Genomic DNA, 22,201 nt, shown 5'->3' on the forward strand with positions numbered 1-22,201 from the left:
TTCTTCCGGTAAGAAATACTATGCTCGGAAGCGACTGTCTTTGCAGTACTCCAATGTGAACTTGAGTTGCATCATCCTATACGTTAGCGACCGGTATCGCTGCCGGGGAAACTCCACGTCAGAACCACTTTGCGGCCACTGCCGAAGGTTACCGGAGGAAGCCGAGCAGTGGCTAGTGGAGGGGGCCGGCGCGCTCTTCATATTCGGCGGCGGGTGAGCGGCTGGTATTAGTCGCGCGCCGGTTGTGAAAAGAACATGGTGAAGATTCGCATCGCTCCTCCGTCGCCTTCCGGGAAAATGACAGAAGTCCTCCCGTGTCCACTGTCCGTCGACTTTTCGTGTTTCTACGGTAAGTTTACTATTTTCCGCGTGTACTAGTTTTCCATTTCAGTTTTATTTCGTCATTCTTCCAGTCTGGGCACGTAATTGGTGTAGTAAATTGATGTGGGCTTAGTGTTGTATGTCATTGTTAATGTACCGTTTGTTTTTGTCAGGAAAAGAGTAAGATTATCTGCATGTTCCGCACTCTTTACAATCTGCTCCTTCAGATTTTCAGTAACATGGTTTTAATATATTCCACTCATGTTACACGTAACGTCCGCAGTAATTTTCAGTGATCAGCTGTGCAAAATTTTTTAACTGAAACTTGGGCCAAATCACTAGTTAACATTTCCGGGTCGATGGTAATGGTTTGAAATTGTTGTATGAAATGGGAATGCTTGTGTAAAAGTTAGTGATTATGATTGTATATGAATGAAAATTGTTTAGTTTTATACCTTAATTATTGGAGATTCTTGACTCATATGTCGATCAGGTTACGCTCTGGCAGTACAGGAACTCCCTCAGTCGAGGGAGTATGGAAACTGCAATCCAAGTAGATCAAGTGACAGAAATTCTCCTGACAGAGTTGTGGGAATTTGTGAGCGACAGTGGCTTCCTTTTTCTCTTTCCGTTGCCTTGAACTTTTTTTTTTGGAAGTGTGCTGTGAGAAAAGCGTCAGTTTATTTAAAGTTTGCTCACGTTCCTTATTTTGGGGTCTAAGAATAGTGAATTAATTTGGATGCGTACAGAAATACAATTTCGATTATATCACGTGGACAGATTTGTGCGTGCGTTGATTCATAAATTAAGACATAGTTACGAGCTGTGGGGCACCTTCTTCAAGAAATACTGTATGTTAGAAAACACCATATAGTTACATCATATCGTAGTAGATGCTTTTTAATAGCAATTTTAAATTTGCTACGTCGTCTAGTTGCTTAACCTTTATCAGTTACGTTGACGCTCACATGGACCTTAAAAAACAGAGGACTAATTTTGTTGTTGTTCATGAAGGGTTTGCGGAAAATGTATAAGCCCTAATATTATCCGATAGTCAAATCATTTTAAGACCAACAACTTTCTGGTGAGTGCAGCCACAGGTCAGAGACATTGCGAATAACAGTAAGAAGCACTCAACACTCAATAACCATTTAAATTGTCATAAAAAATATAATAATTAAAAAAAGTGAGGAACGAGGATGTGTTTCCAAATGCCGCATAGTTGTATGAAAGTGCTTTATTTGTAACTACCGGTTTCATGTCAGTAAACTGAGTACACCCAAATGATGCTTGTCAAAGCGCACTTTTACACTTTGACAAACATCTTTTGGGTTTACTCAATTTTATTATGGCAACCCACCAGTGTGGTTTCACCCTCAACGTGGATAACTTCCCGAATGCCGGGACTCCGTAACTGTCCATTACGGAAATATAACGATTATATACCTGAAGCCGAGTCCATACTGACATGAAATCGGTAGTTACAAATAAAGCACCTTCATACAGGTATGCGACGTTTGAAAACACCTCATCGTCCTTGACTTTTATAATTTTTCTGGTAATTTAAATGGTTACTAAGTGCTGAGTGTTTATTATTGTTATTCAAAGGTTCCCGACTGTTACAGATCATCTTCCTACTGTTATAGGAGTGAGCAGGTATCATTGGGCACTTGTTTTCACACCTTCGCTTGATTGGAAACGTAAGAGAATCGTCTGAAGACGAACTATAAGAGCTCGAAACAGGCAGTGCCAATGAGCACTGAAATGATTTGAGATCACACAATTTTAAATGCTTGGTAGCAGTTTCACAGATTACTTAACATTCTTAACATTCATCGTGGTTACGCTCTACGTGTAGGGAATAGCTTTTTTTGCCTACATAGTTAATTTTCTCATTGATTTTCGTTCCTTTCAGACGGTGAAAAAGAACTCGCCCTGGAAATGGACGCAGTGTGTGCGAAAGCGCGCGACGCCCTGGCGAAGCGTCTGGAGTCTGAGCTGCGCGCCTCCCACGCCGGCAGATTCCGGTTCGCGCTGCCGCCGACGCTCCTGAGCGACGTCGCCGACACTGTTCTACAACTCGCCAGCGCCGAGCCCTACGGCATCCGGTGAGTTACGAGCTGTCCCCGCGATCGCGTCGCTTTGTGTGATAATTGTCGTTGCCCCCTCGTGGTGTCGCGTCGGCACGTGGCTCACTGGCTCCCTTCTGTTGCTGCAGGGGCTGTAGGCTGCACGTGGACCTGGAGACGGGCAAGCAGGCCGGAGCAGATCAGAGCCAGCAGCGACTGCGGCTAGCGACATTCAAGTGTGCGCCCGACACGGTCTCCACGTTCGAAGTGTTTGTCACCCTGCGACAGGAGACCTCGTGGAAAGCCGCCCTGCCACACATTCTCAAGTGAGTACCATTCAAAAAAAAAAAGAGTTTTCTTAAAATTGTTCGGCAGAGCTTGCATAAAAGACGATTTGTTGTAAAACAGCCACACCGAGCTGTTACAAACTTTAGTTTTATTGTTCTGCAACTCGACCGAACGGTCGTCTTTTAGAAGAACTATAGAATTAGCTCGGGACTAGACACAACTCAAGATGTTTCAAGCTGTCATTTCTACCATTTCTAAAAAAATTAATGGATAATATTTTAAAATCTTCTGACATCTTGGTGTGATTATTTTACAACAAAATGAAGAGTGCGTAAGTTGCCTCCTCACCCCCCAGTTTTTCAGCAGTGTCGCGTGTCTAACACATTGTTTTCACATGCGAATGTGGTATTTATACTTTTAATTAGGCGTTCATAAGTATACTAATATTGTAATAAATCTGGCTTCTACAGTCGTGGAGAAATTATGAAGTGATTAAGGTTCTCATTTCTCCGTTAGAGGATCTGAATAGTAAAATCTTTTTTGAAATACTTTCAGTGACTTGTGCCCCAAAGCTTCCAGATGCTGATCTAAAATCGTACCGCATTACCATCATCTGCTATGAATACTTTCATTATTGCTGAGAGTTTCGGTTGCTGCTAATCATAAAGAAGTTTAGTTACAGACGATGTGGCGTGGTTACATACGTGGCAGTCCAGCCCACTCTCTACCCCCTCCCTTTCCCTGTCCCCCCCCCCCCCCCCTTATCCCTCTCTCTCTGTCTCTCTACCTGTCTAGTCGTTTATTCAGTTCCTACTCTCCGCGGCCCCAAGAACTAAAGCACCAATTTCACCAGACCTGCGCCATCTCCCGAAGACCTTTCTGGCTGGAATCCATTACTTCTGTGATGCCATCAGTCCAGCTCATCCTTTGCCCCCATTTTCTCCGTGTGCCTTCAGTTTTTTCCAGCATGACTTTTCCAGTGAATCGTATCTTCTCATAATGTGCTTAGAGAAGGTCAGTTTTTTTTCCAAGGGGGAAATCTGCTTTTATTTGCTGTAATACGGAGCTATTCGTCTTCTCTGCAGTCCAAAGAACTGTAAGGAGCTTCCTCCAACACCACAGCTCAAAGAATCTACGGCGCTCAGCTTTTCTTATAGTCCGCGTCTTACATCCTACATCACAACTTGAAGGACCATGGCCCTTACTATATGGATGTTGGCTATTTAAGTTACGTCTCTGCTCTTTAAAACATTGTCAAGAACGCTCGTTGCCCTTTTGGCAAGTAACAAACACTTGTTACAATGTTAAGAACAAGAACTAGATTAGTTGAGCTTTAGAAGTCTGAAAGTGATGTCGTTTCAAAAGTTTACAAGTTTCCAGAGGTTGCATGTGTTATACAGTCACATTACAGACTCATTGGATCTTCTAAACAATGTTGAAATTCAACGTACCGACATCTGTTGTTCAGTTCGTGTTATTGATATTATGTGGAATGAGGTGGAGCGTCATATATGCATCCACAGAGATAATGCAGTTGAAAAATTTCTTGTGTTTCATTATGATTAGTAATTATCGAAACGGTTTCATATCAGCTGTTGATCATACATGCTCGGGTGATGTGAACAGTAGTGTGTGAGCAGTAAGTATATGTGTGTTGCTAAATGGAGATAGGTGATGCGGGTTTGGTGTGAGAGTGTTTGGGAAAGAGAGTGGACAGAGAGGGAAGCAGTAGGAAGAAATGCTGGCTTGCAGAGATAAATCTGCTAAATCTGGAAGGATGCGTAGATTTCTGGACGGAATTCATGGTCGGTTAGACAGAGATTTCACGTTTCAGTCGAGATTGGGGAGACAAGGGGGGGGGGGGGGGGGGAATGGAGTAATGTGTAAGGGCGACAGAGAACCGTGATTCGATATAAGGGAAGTAAACGACTGGGCATCAAATTTGTTGAAAGTGTAGGATTTCGAAGTTGCTCAGTATCAGTACATTACAAGAACACTGAAGAACACGATAAACTAAATCGTCAGGCCGGAAACCTTTGTTATTCCTCTGTAACTCTGAAACTGGTTTATATCAACTCTCTATAAATTAATTTATGCACACTTGGTGTACCTAGTTGCTGTATTGTTGCTTAAGATATTTCAATCCCATCTATGCAACTCCAAAAAACGAATCTTATTGTATTATTTATTTGCTGATTTTTTTAAACTTCTCGAAATTAAGGTCATCATAAGTCCCTCTCTTACCTATAAACAGGTATTATGTTACATTCATTACGATAAGCGTGTTACATCCAAAGTACAACATTATAAGACATTAATTACTACAGTGCAGAAAGAAAAAGAACGCAGTTTACATTTATTAATGAGTTTTTCATGAATAGAACCATTTCACCATATGCATTTCATTTTATCGGTCTAAAACATGGTCATTGGTCTGGAATAAAACATATGAGTTTTTGTAGACGTAGTAACAGTTGTTTCATAAGTTATTAGTGTGTGATTTTGTTTTACTTACTGCATTTTTATCTGTTTTCTACTACATGTAGAAGTGTCGCCTGCATTCAGATTTGTCAGGTTTCCTGCCTTCTTCATAAATGTATATGCAGACGACACTTCCGAATGTAAGCAAAAATCAGACAAAAGTGCCTTAAGCTAAAAAAAAAAAAAAAAAAAAAAAAAAAAAGCTTATGAAACGAGCTGTTTCTAGTTCTACAACCAAACCTATGTTGTAAATATGTTTCATTCTAGGCAGATGATGATGTTTTAAATTGATAAAACGAAACGCTTATGTTAAAATAAGTATGCATTTTGAGGTGTTGCGTAAATGAATTTGAAATGCCTTAACTGCCAACAGCCTGCAACTTTCCATTGCCTGAAGTATACGTGCTGAGCGGCACGCAGGTTTACTGTGAAAACTCCGCCATGACACTTGGTCTGAGAGAAAGCTAAACGAGCGGTTATTTTCCAGGAACCTGACGAGCGGTGGAGTGGTGGTGTTGAGTCAGGACTTCACCATCGCCAAGAAGAGCCTCTTCCGGTCTTACTCGGGCTGAACGCGCCAACCACCATTGTTTCCCAATCAGGAGGGCGACGCGCAGACGTATCATCTCGAGAGAAACAAGACTGAACCGTCCGTCATTTCCACAGCAATTTTTGTTGTTCTATTTCAAGTTCCCACGAGATTTCTGTCCTCGGCACGTATTGTCTGCATTGGGATCAGTGTGTGAGCTTGAACGGTGCTGTGTACCTGAATGTTTGTGTCACAACATTGTATTCTGATTTGAAAAGTCGAGAACAGATTTGTTTATGTTCCTAAATATCTCTCAGGACTGTCTTTCATGCTATTGTACCTGAATCGTCATTCATCATTCGCACATAATGTCATTTTTGAGAGATTTTATATTCTATTTTTTCTCTATTTCCTTCATTACATACTTTTCTTTTTGTAGAACTTAAGTTTCTTGACGGCTACTGTATTTTATGCATTTTGTTCACAGATTCTGCACATTGCAGTCGTAATCATTTTCATTGTTTTGTAATTGTTAAATGTGTTCTTTTGTATAAAGAGAACAACGATGAAAAATATAAGACTGAACTAAATATTGTTCAATTCTTTTGCATTACCAAAAAAGCCTCATAAATCGAAGACGTTGTAAAGCCAGTCGTGCAGTGGTGTTATTTGCAGCAAACTGCATGGTTTCTACATGAGACTGTATTTACTACAGTTCCAGTTTGTCTTTTACGAGCTGACAAACCCGGCATTGCCTGGGTATTCGTTATGCCAGTTTTCTATTAGAAATGAAAACAAAAATTGAACTGTGTTTGTAGTGAAGTACCGAAAAAATTTCATTTCCATGTTTTCGTGAAAACATCTCTTAAATTATGAAACAGTTGTACAAATAAATATGCATACTGTACAAATGTGTGAGTACAGTACACAAATTAAGAAAGGCGATCCCGGACAGTTGCTGTATGCTGGGCGCCGCCACTTCGCGTGTCTACAACGCGGTTTTGTAAACGTCTCTATAGCAAAGCCACTTCATAGCTCTATAGACGGCTACTATTTTCGTCTGCAGCCGTTTGCACTTAACAGTTGAAAGCTGTTAAGAGCGCTGCCAGGTGTCAGGGATTTCCTTAACTTGACTATACGAGTATCTTAGCAGTAAAGACGAATGTGTTAAAACTTCATGTATTATGCGACAATTGTCACTCATCTGTGTTTATGGCGTCATATCTCTTCAACTACGTGTCGTAAAAATATGAATTTGTGTGGGTACATTCGGCGTGTATGTGAGTACTCTCTGCGAAATATGTTGTGAATAGAGTTAGTAGCAAAGGAGTAAAAAACTTAAACGCCCAGCATGATATGGCAGTTTTTCACGCATCTCTCTTTATGATGTCATATGTCCTGATTTACTTATCACACAGTGATATAATTTTGTAGGAACATTCAATGGCATATGTGGATACCGCCTGCAAAATGTGTTGAAAATGGAATAAGTAGAAAAGGAGTAATAAATTTAAACCTGTCATTGCGGCTGTTTTCCACGCATCTCAGTATTTACGACGTCATATCTTTTGAACTGTGTGTGGCACCGTGATATGCTTTTTTAGTTGCATTTAGCGGCATATGTGGTACTGTCTGCAAAACCTATTGTGAATGCATTTAATAGGGCAGAGATAACACAGTTAAACTTACACGTGATGCAAGTTTTTCACACATTCCATCGTTTATGACGTTAATCCTCTGAACTATGTTGGGTAGGTGTTCCTTACCTCCACAGCGATTGTTGCCTGACAGTAACGCATGTGTGTACCAGATTTGGTTAAAAGCGCTCCATTGGTTTAGGAAGAAACATGGAACACACACACAAACACACGTGTATGAATCCCGATACAGCTCGCTACACAGAACGAGAATTTCACACATATATGCTGCGAAAAGCTGTCCCACAAAATAAAAACTAAAATACTGAATGATGAAAAATAAATATATTAGAAAAGTGCAATACTTGTTTATAATATTCTAGATAGTCATTGTAGCTGAACCTAAGGAAAGATTTTTTTTTTTTGTATTTACTGTGAATGTTCATAACATGAGACGAGAAAGGGTAATTATTTGGAAAAAAATTATGTGTCTTGGAATGAAAATTTCTGAGTTACCTTCTTTATTGCTTATATTTTTCAACAGCGTCTCAAGAGCGTTTCATACAACATATGCTTCATTTGAAGATGACCGCTGCTTTTCGAAACCTGTTACAACATTGTGGACTACTTATGCGACTGTGTCGAAAAATATAAAAATAAAAGAAGGGCAATAATACTTGAAGTTTTAACTACGTTCTCTTTTAATGCTTTGTGGAAGATGTACTGTTGTGAGATGATGACCGATAATGCAACGCGGATGGAGAGGAAGCCTTCCTACGTAAGGACATAGAAAAATCTAGATTTCAAAAACAAAAACTATTGTGTGTGCATTGGTGACAATTTTATCGAGGAAAGATAGATCAAGAAGAAAACTCTGTCCAGAAGATCTTTAAGCCAGAATGCGTCTCCTGTGAAGTATAGAGTGTAATTTTATTTCTGTAAAGTTTAAACAGTTAGGGAAAGAAGGACGAGGTCAATAGAGACGAATCACAAGCTCGGACTGGGGAAAGAACTACTCAAAGGATCCAGCTCGGCATTCACCGTTAAGTGATTTCGGGAAATGACGGAAAACCTAAATCTGCATGGCCGGGCGGCGATTTGAGCCGACGTCCTCCCAAATAAGATTCCTGTGCCGGGCCAATGCGTATTCTCTCTCGGTCATTCCACGAAGAAAGAGATTAAAATTGAGTGCCAGGGCCGGGAACCGAATTGTTACCCTGTCTTTCATGGGCAATGGCATTAACAACTGTGCTCATCATCATCATCATCAGTTATCTGCCATATTGGCAGGTCCTTTGTCTCTCGATTTTCTGCGATCCATTGCTTCCTTCTTAAGGCTGCTGTATGTTCTACCGTCTATTGCGTCATCCAGTACCTGGAATCTCTTCCTTCCTCGCTTCCTTTTCCCTTCTACATAACCTTCTAAAACTGTTTTTATCGGTTCGTCATTCTTTCTTAGTATATGCCGAATCCAATTTCTTTTTCTTCTTTTTATTACATCTAGAAACCGTCTTTCCTCTCCCACTCTTCTCAGTACCTCATTTTTTACTCTGACCACCCAACTTATTCTTTCCATCCTCCGCCATGTCCACATCTCAAAAGCCTCCAGCCTTTCTCTGTCTTTTTTCCTCATAGTCCATGTTTCAGCGCCATATAGAAGAACACTCCATACAAGACATTTTATGAGTCTCTTTCTGAGTTCTCTGTCCATACCGCTGCAGAAAATTCTCCTTCTCTAATAAAACGCCTCTTTTGCCATTGCTATCCTTGTTTTAATTTCTGTGGTGCACTTCCAGTCGGTGTCTATCCTGCTTCCAAGATACTTAAAATTTTGCACCTGTTCTAGTATTTCGACATTCAGCATAATTTTTATCTCTTTATTTCCCCCTTGTGCCAATACTTGTGTTTCCCTTGTGTTAATTTTCATTCCATATTTTTTTTTCCAGCACTGCAATGATTCTCCTGTAGATCTAAAATTCCATAGAGGTGCTTCTTCACATTTTTATGGATGAGCCCCTTGGTAGAGAGGGAATTGTGTAGATTGACTTGGCCACAATATATTTCCAAAATGTATCTTTCGCTTTTCGAAACGGCTTTCGCGTGGACAGATTTTAGATGGTGAAAGACAAAGCTCCAGGTCAGTTTTCGCGGCTAGCATGCGGTTTTAATCCGAAAGGAAGTTCCACGTGGACAAATAAATATATGTTACAAAAATAGGAGAAAGTTTTATTCTAATCAAAATGCAGTATTTCAGAAATGAAAGTAGCTATTATCTTGGGCACGCTTTCAGATATTTTATGTTCGATCGGGACATGTTAGCAATGTTTCTCATTTGGTAAGATGTATTAGCTTGCTCTTTGGAAACACATCATTCATAGATTCACTAGAGAGTAAACTGGTCAAAAAGCGATGGTGAGTTTACGATATCGGTTTCTTCATATGACAAAAGGCACGAAATGTATTTCATCAAGTGTGCAGTGATTTACTGATAACATTAACGTGAATTATGAATTAAACTGCGGTAATCATTATTCACAGTTTCATTTCAGTACGACATCCTCACTTTAGAACTGGTTCCATTCTCTACCACAGTGGGCAGGCCAGGTATGTGAGATACGAAACATTTCAGAGTTCGGTTCTTCTCAGCCAAGTTAGAGTAAACGGGGACTTTGGTAGAGGGCTTACAAATAGAGATCATTTGGGAGTTCATTACCAGTTTCAGCAATTCGCTCACAATCAAAGGAAACGTCTCGAAAACGTTCCTTAGAAACGAAGAATTGTAGCTGTTTTGATGTCATTTCTGAGAGTACGTATCGTCACTAAAATATGAATGTCTGTTGTGTGTTTAATATCTGTTCCTGTAAGAGAGAGAGATGACTTGCCCATCGAGAGCACTGATGTCTCTAGGGCTGTTACGTTATTATGTGTCTTACGACATTTACGAATGACAAAACTGCGAGAAAGAACAGGTGCCACTCTGTGTTGCAAGTATATTCGTCTTCCTGAGCTCTATGAAATCTACTTTTTGGCTTGTGAGCGATAATAAAATTGCCAAAGCTATCTAGATCCCGTCAGTTTCTCATTTAGTGAATCGGAAGCGAAAACTGTCCTCTCGAGTGGTGTAATTCATTATGGATAAACTTTTCAAATGACATAATTTTGCAGTTGTGAAATGTCATCATGGAAAAAGTTTGACGCCGCTGAAATGAATATGTTAACTTACCATTTAAATAATTTATCAAGGAACTTTTTTGTAAAAAGTTTGGGGCGAGTGTGACCTTCCAATATACATGTTGTATACGTTGTCTAATGTCATTCTTAGATACTCTGTAACTTTGTAGGTAGTCACATTGGTTTGACTACGGTTGTTAATGACTTATCAAAGGACTTATCTTGTGACCAACTTCTTTAATTACTTTTCAGTTAGTGAAAGTATGTTGTGAATCGCGCTACAAACACGTAACATGGTTGGCAAGCAAGTGCGAGACTTTTCCCCGCCAATTGTGCGTGTCGTACCTACTGGATACAAAAATCATTTGAGATGTTACTATCTACATAATGTCTTAATTTATATAGCAAGATATATTGTTTATATAACATTTCATCTTACGTTTCCTACTTTCTGAGACACTTACATTGATATTAACTTGCTGAAACTTGATAATGCAAAAGCTGATCATCAATGATATTGTTTGTAATAAAACAGGAAGAAACATAAAATTAATTATTGCAGTGTCTTGTGCATTATTTGCCATATTTCCGTAAGACTCTTTCATCACACCAAGACCTTCAATACAGAATGCCACAACATCAACAGAGTGCGGAATTGCAGGTGATCAAACTTATAGGGAGAAGCTATGATGCCAAGATATTCGATAACGATCGATATTAGTATCGATCCACAATTTTCGAGGACACTACGCTCATTGGCGGCAATACCTATGACGTTTCACCGCTAGGGGTGAGCAGCGTGGGGAAGAAGGAAGGGTTCTAAGGAAAGGCAGCGACATCTTTGTAAGCTATTTCTACCATACCTGTCACACATATCACTTGCCGTATGGAAAAAATTACTGTGACAGTAAGACGCCCCTGGTACCCCATCGGCTGAAGGTGAGAGTGGAAAGGGGAGACATAAAAGGTCAGTTTCAATCAAAATGGGTATATACGTGACCCATTATTCGTATAAAAACGCTCTGGGAGCAAGACCCACCTTCTACCCCAAGGAGCGAGGTGGGGATAAGAAGCCGTGACATACAAAAGGCTGAAAACGGGCACTTATTCGTGTCTTCGTGTCGGTCAATGCGACAAACAACGTTAAAAATTAAGAAGGGCTATGAATGAGTCTGCAGGAATAGCATGATATACTTCCACCCCCCCTCCCTCCCCATGAACGATGGTGAACCTTGCCGTTGGTGGGGAGGCTTGTGTGCCTCAGCGAAACAGATAGCCGTACCGTAGGTGTAACCACAACGGAGGGGTATGTGTTGAGAGGCCAGACAAACGTGTGGTTCCGGAAGAGGGGCAGCAGCCTTTTCAGTCGTTACAGGGGCAACAGTCTGGATGATTGACTGATCTGGCATTGTAACACTAACCAAAATGGCCTTGCTGTGCTGGTATTGTGAACGGCTGAAAGCAAAGGGAAACTACAGCCGTAATTTTTCCCGAGGGCATACAGCTTTACTGTATGGTTAAATAATGATTGCGTCCTCTCGGGTAAAATATTCCGGATCTCCGGGCGGGGACTACTCAGGAGGACGTCGTTACCAGGAGGAAGAAAACTGGCGTCCTACGGATCGAAGCGTGGTATGTCAGATCCCTTATTCGGGCAGGTAGGCTAGAAAAATTAAAAAGGGGAATGGATAGGTTAAAGTTAGATATAGTGGGAATTGGTGAAGTTCGGTGGCAGGGGGAACAAGACGTCTGGTCAGGTGAATGCAGGGTTATAAATACAAAATCAAATAGGGTTAAAGCAGCAGTAGGTTTAATAATGAATAAAAAAATAGGAGTACGGGTAAGCTACTACAAACAGCATAGTGAACGCATTATTGTGGCCGAGATAGACACGAAACCCACACCTACCATAGTAGTTCAAGTTTATATGCCAACTAGCTCCTTGGATGACGAAGAGATTGATGAAATGTATGATGAGACAAAAGAAATTATTCAAATAGTGAAGAGAGAAGAAAATTTTATAGTCATGGGAGACTGGAATTTGATAGTAGGAAAAGGAAGAGAAGGAAACGTAGAAGGTGAATATGGAATTGAAAGAGGAAGCCGGCTGGCTATGAACTGTCGATTAAACTGAAGAAACTGCAAAAAGGGTGGGAATTTAAGGAGATGGGACCTGAATAAAATAAAAGAACCAGAGGTTGTAGAGACTTTCAGAGAGAACATTAGGGAACTACTGACAGGAATGGGGGAAAGAAATACAGTAGAAAAAGAATGGGTAGCTTTGAGGGATGAAATAGTGAAGGCAGTCGAGGGTCAAGTAGGTAAAAAGACGAGGTGTAGTAGAAATAATTGTGTAACAGAAGATATATTGAATTTAACTGATGAAAGGAGAAAATATATAAATACAGTAACTGAAGCAGGCAAAACGGAATACAAACGTCTCAAAAATGATATCGACAGGAAGTGCAAAATGGCTAAGCAGGGATGGCTAGAGGACAAATGTAAGGATGTAGAGGCATATATCACTAGGAGTAAGATAGATACTGCCTGCAGTAAAATTAAAGAGACGTTTCGAGAAAAGAGAACAACTTGTATGAATATCAAGAGCTCAGATGGAAACCGAGTTCCAAGCAAAGAAGAGAAAGCAGAAAGGTAGAAAGAATATATAGAGGGTCTATACAAGGGCGATGTACTTGAAAACAATATAATGGAAGTGGAAGAGAATGTAATTGAAGATGAAATGGGAGATTTGATACTGCGTGAAGAGTTTGACAGAACACTGAAAGTCGAAACAAGGCCCCGGGAGTAGACAACATTCCCTTAGAACTACTGACAGCCTTGGGAGAGGCAGTCCTGACAAAACTCTACCATCTGGTGAGCAAGATGTATGAGACAGCGACATACCCTCAGACTTCAAGAAGAATATAATAAATCCAATCCCCAAGAAAGCAGGTGCTGACAGATGCGAAACTTATCGAACTATCAGTTTAACGAGTCACGGCTGCAAAAACTAACGCGAATTCATCACGGACGAATGGAAAAACTGGTAGAAGCCGACCTCCGGGAAGATCAGTTTGAATTCCGTAGAAATGTTGGAACACGTGAGGCAATACTGACACTACGACTTATCTTAGAAGATAGATTAAGGAAAGACAAACCTACGTTTGTAGCATTTGTAGACTTAGAGAAAGCTTTTGACAATGTTGACTGGAATACTTTCTTTCAAATTCTGAAGGTTGCAGAGGTAAAATACAGGGAGCGAAAAGCTATTTACAATTTGTACAGAAACCAGATGGCAGTTATAAGAGTTGAGGGGTATGAAAGGGAAGCAGTGGCTGAGAAGGGAGTGAGACAGGTTTGTAGCCTATCCCCGATGTTATTCAAACTGCATGTTGAGCAAGCAGTAAAGGAAACAAAAGAAAAATTCGGAGTAGGAACATAAATCCATGGAGAAGAAATAAAAACTTTGAGATTCGCCGATGACATTGTAATTCTGTCAGAGACAGCAAAGGACCTGGAAGAACAGTTGAATGGAATGGACAGTATCTTGAAGGGAGGATATAAGATGAACATCAATAAAGGCAAAACGAGGATAATGGAATGCAGTCGAATTAAGTCGGGTGATGCTGAGGGAATTAGATTAGGATTCAAATTCAAATGGCTCTAACCACTATGTTTGGACTTAACATTTAACATCTGAGGTCATCACTCCCCTAGACTTAGAACTACTTAAACCTAAGTAACTTAAGGACATCACACACATCCATGCCCAAGGCAGGATTCGAACCTGCAACCGTTGCAGCAGCATGGTTTCAGACTGAAGCGCCTAGAACCGCTCAGCTCAGGGGCCGGCTTTAGATTAGGAAATTAGACACTTAGTAGATAAGTTTTGCTATTTGGGGAGCAAAATAACTGATGATGGACGAAGTAGAGAGGATATAAAATGTAGACTGGCAATAGCAAGGAAAGCGTTTCTGAAGAAGAGAAATTTGTTAACATCGAGTATAGATTTATCTGTCAGGAAGTCGTTTATGAAAGTGTTTGTATGAAGTGTAGCTATGTATGGAAGTGAAACATGGATGATGAACAGTGTAGACAAGAAGAGAATAGAAGCTTTCGAAATGTGATGCTACAGAAGAATGCTGAAGATTAGATGGGTAGATCACATAACTAATGAGGAGGTATTGAATAGAATTGGGGAGAAGAGTAATCTGTGGCACAACTTGACATGAAGAAGGGACTGGTTGGTAGGACATGTTCTGATGCATCAAGGGATCACAAATTTAGCATTGGAGGGCAGCGTGTGGGGTAAAAATCGTAGAGGGAGACCAAGAGATGAATACACTAAGCAGATTCAGAAGGATATACGTTGCAGTAGGTACTGGGAGATGAAGAAACTTGCACAGGATAGAGTAGCATGGAGGGCTGCATCAAACCAGTCTCTGGACTGAAGACCACAACAACAACAATAACTTAACCTATTCCAAGTGTAAAAAGTTTTTATTCCATTATTGAGCCTAAAAAGTTGAACCTACGCCCAAGACGTTAAGCACACTCTGGCAGAATTACAAGTTTTCTCTGGTTTGAAATGAAACTGCAGAGCGTGATTTGCGACAGTTACACATAAACATGCGTAGAAACCGGTGTGAAATATGTTAAATATAGGTGACATGTGCGTACGTGAGCGAAGTGAAGTGCAGAAAGCACTTAAAATTGGTGTGTCATAACATTCTGATAGGTGTTTCTGTTAATAGTGATTCGACTTTCAGAAAGGGAATAGAAAGTTCGGCGCCCACCATACACCTTTCGGAAGAAATACGATCGAAAACAAAATGTTTTGTTGTTCTCGGATGATCCTATTCAGCCATCTATTCGCAAAAAAGTTCTGAAGGAAATGAATTAAGATCATACACAACAGGTAACACAAATTTTAATAGTCTTGATCGCAGTACAATCCAACTGTATCTAGGTAACCATGACCAAGATGAAACTTTTACTGTAACTGATTTGAAGGTCAACCGAAACCTTTTATCTAACGGCTACTGGATTATAATTTGATAAAGGTCATAAAAATTTGTAATAAATGATACCCGTTGCTATGTCTGCTTCACTTGATGGTGACTGAAGATTCGAACATTAACATCACTTCTTTATATCTGACTCTCTTATTAATCAGCCAAAGAAAATGTGGTTTAAGTTTTTCTCTTCACTGCAACCGCACAGAGGAAATGGTATGGTTTTGATGCAATGAAGATATTTTTTGAATCGACCGGGACTGAGCATCACGCAGGGTATAGCGACTAAGAATTCCTGAACTTTTGGTCCACAGCTAAATTCCAGCACTTGGTTTCTGTTTGATTATACGTTTGTTTATACATAAAATAACAGGCATCACTTTTCTCAACAAGCACTCATCACAGCCATCCGTACTATACAAATACACACGAAAGCATAGCCAAACTATCTCCATTAAGACGGCGGCTAAGACAACAATCGAAGGATCTCTACGCTGTCAACAATATCCGCTGGGGAATGAAGACAGTCTACACGTAATGCAAGATATTAATGCTGAGATATTCCTATTACCAAAAAGATTCAAACTACAAACTTTCCGAATGGTAACCTCGTGCTGACTAAGGAGCCAGCACGTCAATATGTGCTAACAGCAAATGTCGTATCGCCCTTAAAGAAGGGGAATGTTTACACACTGCCTAATGGAACATAAGGAATCGTGCATGCAAAGGCCTTGGCGCACAGCCGCTGCTAAAAACGTTGGCGGGGCCAGTTGGTGCACGTGGTGGTCAGGCGAACAAGCTGGATGGGAGCCAAGCCATTCCACAGGTAGCACGCACACGCACACACACACACACACACACACACACACACACACACACAAGTGTGGAACGAGACGGCGGTTACGTGTCTGGCACCGCGGCAAACGTCTCCAGCTGAACTGGGCCCAGTGGACCGTTCATTTCAGTAACAAAGCGCAACATTGTTCAGTTCATCTCGTCTGCTTTGGACGCTGCGACTGCGTTGGAAATAGGGGGTGACTCGGAGCGACCATACTGTGACAAGAGATCTTGCTTGGACTTATATAGAACATCTTTGCAATGGAAACTGAGGTATCAAAGCAGCAGCATGGCGAAATATTAAATCTCAGATTTCAATACTGTCATTGTTAAAGTAAATCAACTTACACAGTGACACATCACGTATAGTTTGATCACTTTCATTTTCAGTATGCGAAAAAATGATCAGTGTACAGGGTGTTTGTTTTAACTTAAGACAACCAAATATTTCGAAAACGAAGCCTCGAACGAAAAAAAAAAAAATGTTCTAAGTGAAAAGTTAATATTGGTAAAGAGGACACCTGTCTATGCTACAAATAGCCACCTCCTAACCACCTGTCCTATGTGAGGGGAGTCAGCTTTCTATTTTCAAATGGGAACTGCCCATTTTAACTGACTATTCGGATTCTACGCCAAAGAATACGTTCGGTTTACTCAAGCCATTGTTTTTCATTCGTGGTAGATGGCGCTGTAATCGACAAATATCAAATGTACTTGGTTTTGTAATTAACAACCGACACATTTGATTCTACATTTGATTTACGATGTAAATATTATCCTTTATTTCTAGCGGTTGATATTTATATTCGGAGTTTACTTTAGTGTTGCGAATTTGATTGTACAGTACAATATGATTTACCATTCTAGTTTCTGCTAGAAACTACGTTTGGCATGATCCAAGAACAAGGGCGTGGATGTAATGTTTTGTGTTATCATCGGGATGCTTGATATCGTTAAGTCCCCTTGCCTCTCGTCATGGGGATGCTTGATTTCGGTGTCTTCTTGTCTCTCACCAATGGGGTGTTTGATGTCGGTGAGTATCCACGGCAGGTGCACCTCTCACTATCACTTTACGGACATTTTACCTTACTACAAAGGTTGTGGTTTGTATTCCGTCGTGTCTGCATAGTGTCCAGCGCGAGAGTTACGGCGGTTCGATGGACTCCGAAATTAGTCACTCTGATGGCGGGGTTCAAGGTGGGCTGTTTGTAAAATTTCTATTATCGTTATTTTCCCAAAAAACGTCGAAATATATACGCGGTAATTTCTCCCCCGATATATCAATATCAATATGGCAATATCGAGTGCCGATATATTTTTATATCATGTTCTTTTAAAATTTTCGGTAAATATTTAAAGTTGTTCTTTTGAAATTGTACTAGAACATAATTTTACTTTCACTGTGTGAAGGAGTCTTAGTACTTTTTGAGCTTTCATGACGTCCAGTCTTTCTCTTTAACTGTGTGAAGCAAGTATAGGTGGCACAAAATAAAAATCCGATTGCGCTGGAGGGTGGCGACGTGAATGGAATAACAAGATTTGCGAAGTGAAGAAATAGCACACCCATTTTTAACGCATCTAGTGTGCTATTTCTACACATCGACATTCTTCAAAAACAGTTGCTGAAAATGATGAACAAAAACATAAATGAGAAGACTGGTATTTGGAGTGGGCGGAGAACTGTGAGGGAAAATGCTGACGTAATCGGCGCTCGCCGCTACTAACAGAAACTGCAACGTTTAGCTTCAACACGCAATTTTGATACTACAGCTGCTAGGTCACTGGCGTTGGCAAAAATGAAAGAACAGGGTTGGCTCTGAGCACTATGGGACTTAACATCTGAGGTCATCAGTCGCCAAGAACTTAGAACTACTTAAACCTAACTAACCTAAGGACATCACACACATCCATGCCCGAGACAGGACTCGAACCTGCGACCATAACGGTCGCTCGGTTCCAGACTGTAGTGCCTAGAACCGCACGGCCACTCCGGCCGTGAAAGAACAGGGTAGTCGACATGAAGTGTTCCGGACAAATTCGATATGTGACGAAACCGAACAACGCAGCCGATATTTTTATAGACCTGTACGTCGACTTTCTTCCGTCTATATATCGATATATCGACTTTTTGGACATACCAGCAACCGCAAACGATACATTTAAACATCAATATATCATATTACCGATTTATTAAAAAAATCAACAGTTCTAGTTCGAAGGTGACCCCCGAAATCAAGCATTGCGATGGTTTGGGGACTCAACACAGTCAACCTCGTAGGGAAGCAGAAAAACTACGTTATCATACAAGTAGCTTATCTGCTAGATATGTAAATGTCTAGCCATATTAATTTGTACTGTACGATCACATTCGCAACACTCAAGTAATCTTTGAACATCAGTGTCAACCTTTTGAACACACAGTCTACATATCCATCTTAAATCAAATGTCGAATCAAATGCGTCGGTTTTTAATTGCGAAAACAGGCACACTTCATATTTTTCGATTACACCGCCATCTACAATGGTTTAAGTAAACTGTACGTATTTTTTGGCGTAGAATCCGAATATGCAATTAAAATGCGGGACGGGAGGGTTCCCGTTTGATAATACAAAGTTTATCTTGCCTACGCAGGAGAGGTGGTCGCTTGTAGGACAGGCAGATGTCCTCTTTACTAAAATTAATATTTAGGTGTCTCAAGTTAAGACAGACATACAGTATATAAAATATTACGTTAACTAGGCGCTTTACAAACAGGACAGTACTGAAATTACGTTTTGCTCCAACAGTAGTCTCTATACTATTGTAATCGATATTACATTCTGTGCAGTGACACTCGCTCGGACCAGCAAATAGTGCATAGTCTTAACCGGTAAAAATTGAGTGTCTGTAAACCATTACAAGCTCCAAACAAGTAGCAACCACGCAGCTAAATCAAGCAAAATATGTTTTCGATACAGACCAGAAACTGATTTTTTTCATGTACTGAAGAAAACCAAAATGACAGGTCTCTCGCAAGAGTCGCCACATACTAAAAGACAAGTTCCGGTCTTACGTAAAGCAATAGATGCCACACATTTCTGAAGTCAGTGCTAAGTGGTGCATCAGGTGATGTAATGAACGACGCCACTGGACAGTGGATGACTGGAAACGAGTAATTTGGGGTGACGAATCACGCTACACCCTGTGCCAATCCTACGGAAGGGTTTGGGTTTGATGAATGCCAGGAGAACGTTACCTGCCGTCATGTGTAGTGCCAACCGTAAAGCACGGAAGAGTCGGTGTCACCATATGGAGGTGGTTTTCGTGGTTAGGAAGTGGTGCCTTATTACGCTTAAGAAAACGCAAAATCGGTAAGGATATGAACACATTTTATAGCATTGTGTTATGCGTAAAAAAGAGAGAGAATCTGCTCATTGCCATAAAGCAGCAATGGTTGTGTGGTTGTGGTCTTCAGTCCAGAGACTGGTTTGATGCAGCTCTCCATGCTACTCTATCCTGTGCTTCTTCACCTCCAAGTACTTACTGCAACCTACATCCTTCTGAAACTGGTTAGTGTATTCATTTCTTGGTATTCCTCTACGATTTTTACCCTCCACGCTGCCCTCCAGTACTATATTGGCGATCCCTTGATGCCTCAGAACATGTCGTACCAACCAATCCCTTCTTCTATTCAAGTTGTGCCATAAATTCATCTCCCCCCCACCCCCCACCCCCCTTCCCAATTCTATTCAGTACCTCCTCGATAGTTACGTGATCTATCCATCTAATCTTCAGCATTCTTCTGTAGCACCACATTTCGAAAGCTTCTATTTTCTTTTTGTCTAAAGTATTTATCGTGCATGTTTCCCTTCCATACATGGCTACACTCCATACAAATACTTTCATAAAAGACTTCCTGAAACTTAAATCTATACTCGATGTTAACAAACTTCTCTTCTTTAGAAACGCTTTCCATGCCATTGCCAGTCTACATTTTATATCCTCTCTGCTTCGACTATTATCAGTTATTTTGCTCTCCAAATAGAAAAACTCACCTACTGCTTTAAGTGTCTCATTTCCTAATTCCCTCAGCATCACCTGATTTAATTCTATTACATTCCATTATTCTCATTTTGCTTTTGTTGATGTCCATCTTATATCCTCCTTTCAAGATATTGTCCATTCTGTTCAACTGCTCCTCCAGCCCCTTTGATATCTCTGACGGAATTACAGTGTCATCGGCAAACCTCAAAGTTTTCATTTCTTCTTCATGGATTTTAATTCCTACTCCAAATTTTTCTTTTGTTTCCTTTAATGCTTGCTCAATATATAGATTGAATAACATCGGGGGTAAGCTACAACCCTGTCTCACTGCCTTCCCAACCACTGCTTCCCTTCCATCTGGTTTCTGTAAGAATTGTAAATAGCCTTTCGCCCCCTGTATTTGACCCCTGCTACCTTCAGAACTTGAATGAGAGTATTCCAGTCAACATTGTCAAAAGGTCAAAAGCTTTCTCTAAGTCTACTAATGCCAGAAATGTAGATTTGCCTTTCCTTAATCTTAAGCAATGGTATGTGGACAGTAACATCCCTTAGATGGACTGGCCTACCCAGAGTCCACGCATGAGCCCAACAGGACATTTTTGCGTTAAGTCAGAACGTCGTCTTCGGTCCAGGCCGCAACGTTCGGCGTCACTACAAAAATGGTTCAAATGGCTCTGAGCACTATGGGACTTAACTTCTGAGGTCATCAGTCCCCTAGAGGCTAGAACTACTTAAACCTAACTAACCTAAGGGCATCACACACATCCATGCCCGAGGCAGGATTCGAACCTGCGACCGCAGTGGTCTCGCGGTTCCAGACTGTAGCGCCTAGAACCTCTCGGCCACACCGGCCGGCGGCGTCACTACCTTCTCTGGTTTCGGCTCTTCAGGATAAACAGGCCGACATTCCTCTACAGACATTCATATACCTCACTAAATGTGTCCACAGCAGAGTTAAAGCCATCATAAAGGTGAATACTGGACACATCCCATATCAGGGTCCACTAATGTATGTCCAGATACTTTTGATCACACAGTGTCTTCTTTCACAAACTCGTCCCACTATTACTTAAGGAATCCGGGGTGCTGACACTTTACACTGCGGCGCAAAATATTGGTATATATAAACACCTGTAATGAAGAGAATTGCTTTTAATGCATATGCGTTTCTTTTATTCAGACGGGAGCAATGTTAGTAATTTGTTCGATCAATTGCTGCTTCCAATGACGGACGAAAGTGAACAGACTTAGATAATGAAACGAAAGATGAATAGAAGCGTTGCTTCGACAGTAAATCACCGAATATATTGGTATGACAGATTTTAATTTTTTTATTTTATTTTTTTTGACTGGCGTGTCATGTAAAGTGACCGTGTAGTCATGTACTCTCCATCAAAAAAATCAGTCCCTACATTATAGTAACATGAATGTCGATGTTTTACGTCAAAAACTCTGTGCGTAAGAAACATAAATCATTTTTACGACCAGATTATGACGTGTTCTTCATTTTCTGTGTTTTTAAAATCATATACAGCAGTCATATATTCGACATAATAAGTTTGCACGTTCAAGAATTACGGAAAATACTGCCCACCTTTCAAAGGTGAGCGCTTCAATAGATGATGTAAACTTGAAAACGTTATGCCCCGTAGCCTCTCCTATCTAATTGTGAAAAAGCAGAGTATGAGTACTTTGTGTTAAACTTTAAACCATGGTGCAGTCGGAGCCAATAAACTTTAGTCAGAAATTAAAATTTATTGGTAAATTATGACTGATCAGCTGAGGCTGATTTATTTATTTATTTACACGCCTGGTCACATACGACCAAA

The 22,201-nt window shown here is 40.6% G+C and overlaps 1 protein-coding gene across 1 annotated transcript; it reads left to right on the forward strand.

Annotated features, from left to right (window-relative positions):
• Positions 1 to 214: 214 nt before the first annotated feature.
• Positions 215 to 6,204, forward strand: LOC126457162 (protein charybde-like). The gene is made up of 4 exons (XM_050093245.1): positions 215 to 349; positions 2,237 to 2,429; positions 2,540 to 2,716; positions 5,647 to 6,204. The coding sequence occupies exons 1-4, from the start codon at positions 256 to 258 to the stop codon at positions 5,729 to 5,731; spliced, it is 549 nt and encodes a 182-aa protein (XP_049949202.1). The 5' UTR covers positions 215 to 255; the 3' UTR covers positions 5,732 to 6,204.
• Positions 6,205 to 22,201: the final 15,997 nt, after the last annotated feature.

This window comes from Schistocerca serialis, chromosome 2 (assembly GCF_023864345.2).
Source record: "Schistocerca serialis cubense isolate TAMUIC-IGC-003099 chromosome 2, iqSchSeri2.2, whole genome shotgun sequence".
Classification (NCBI taxonomy): Eukaryota; Metazoa; Arthropoda; class Insecta; order Orthoptera; family Acrididae; genus Schistocerca; species Schistocerca serialis.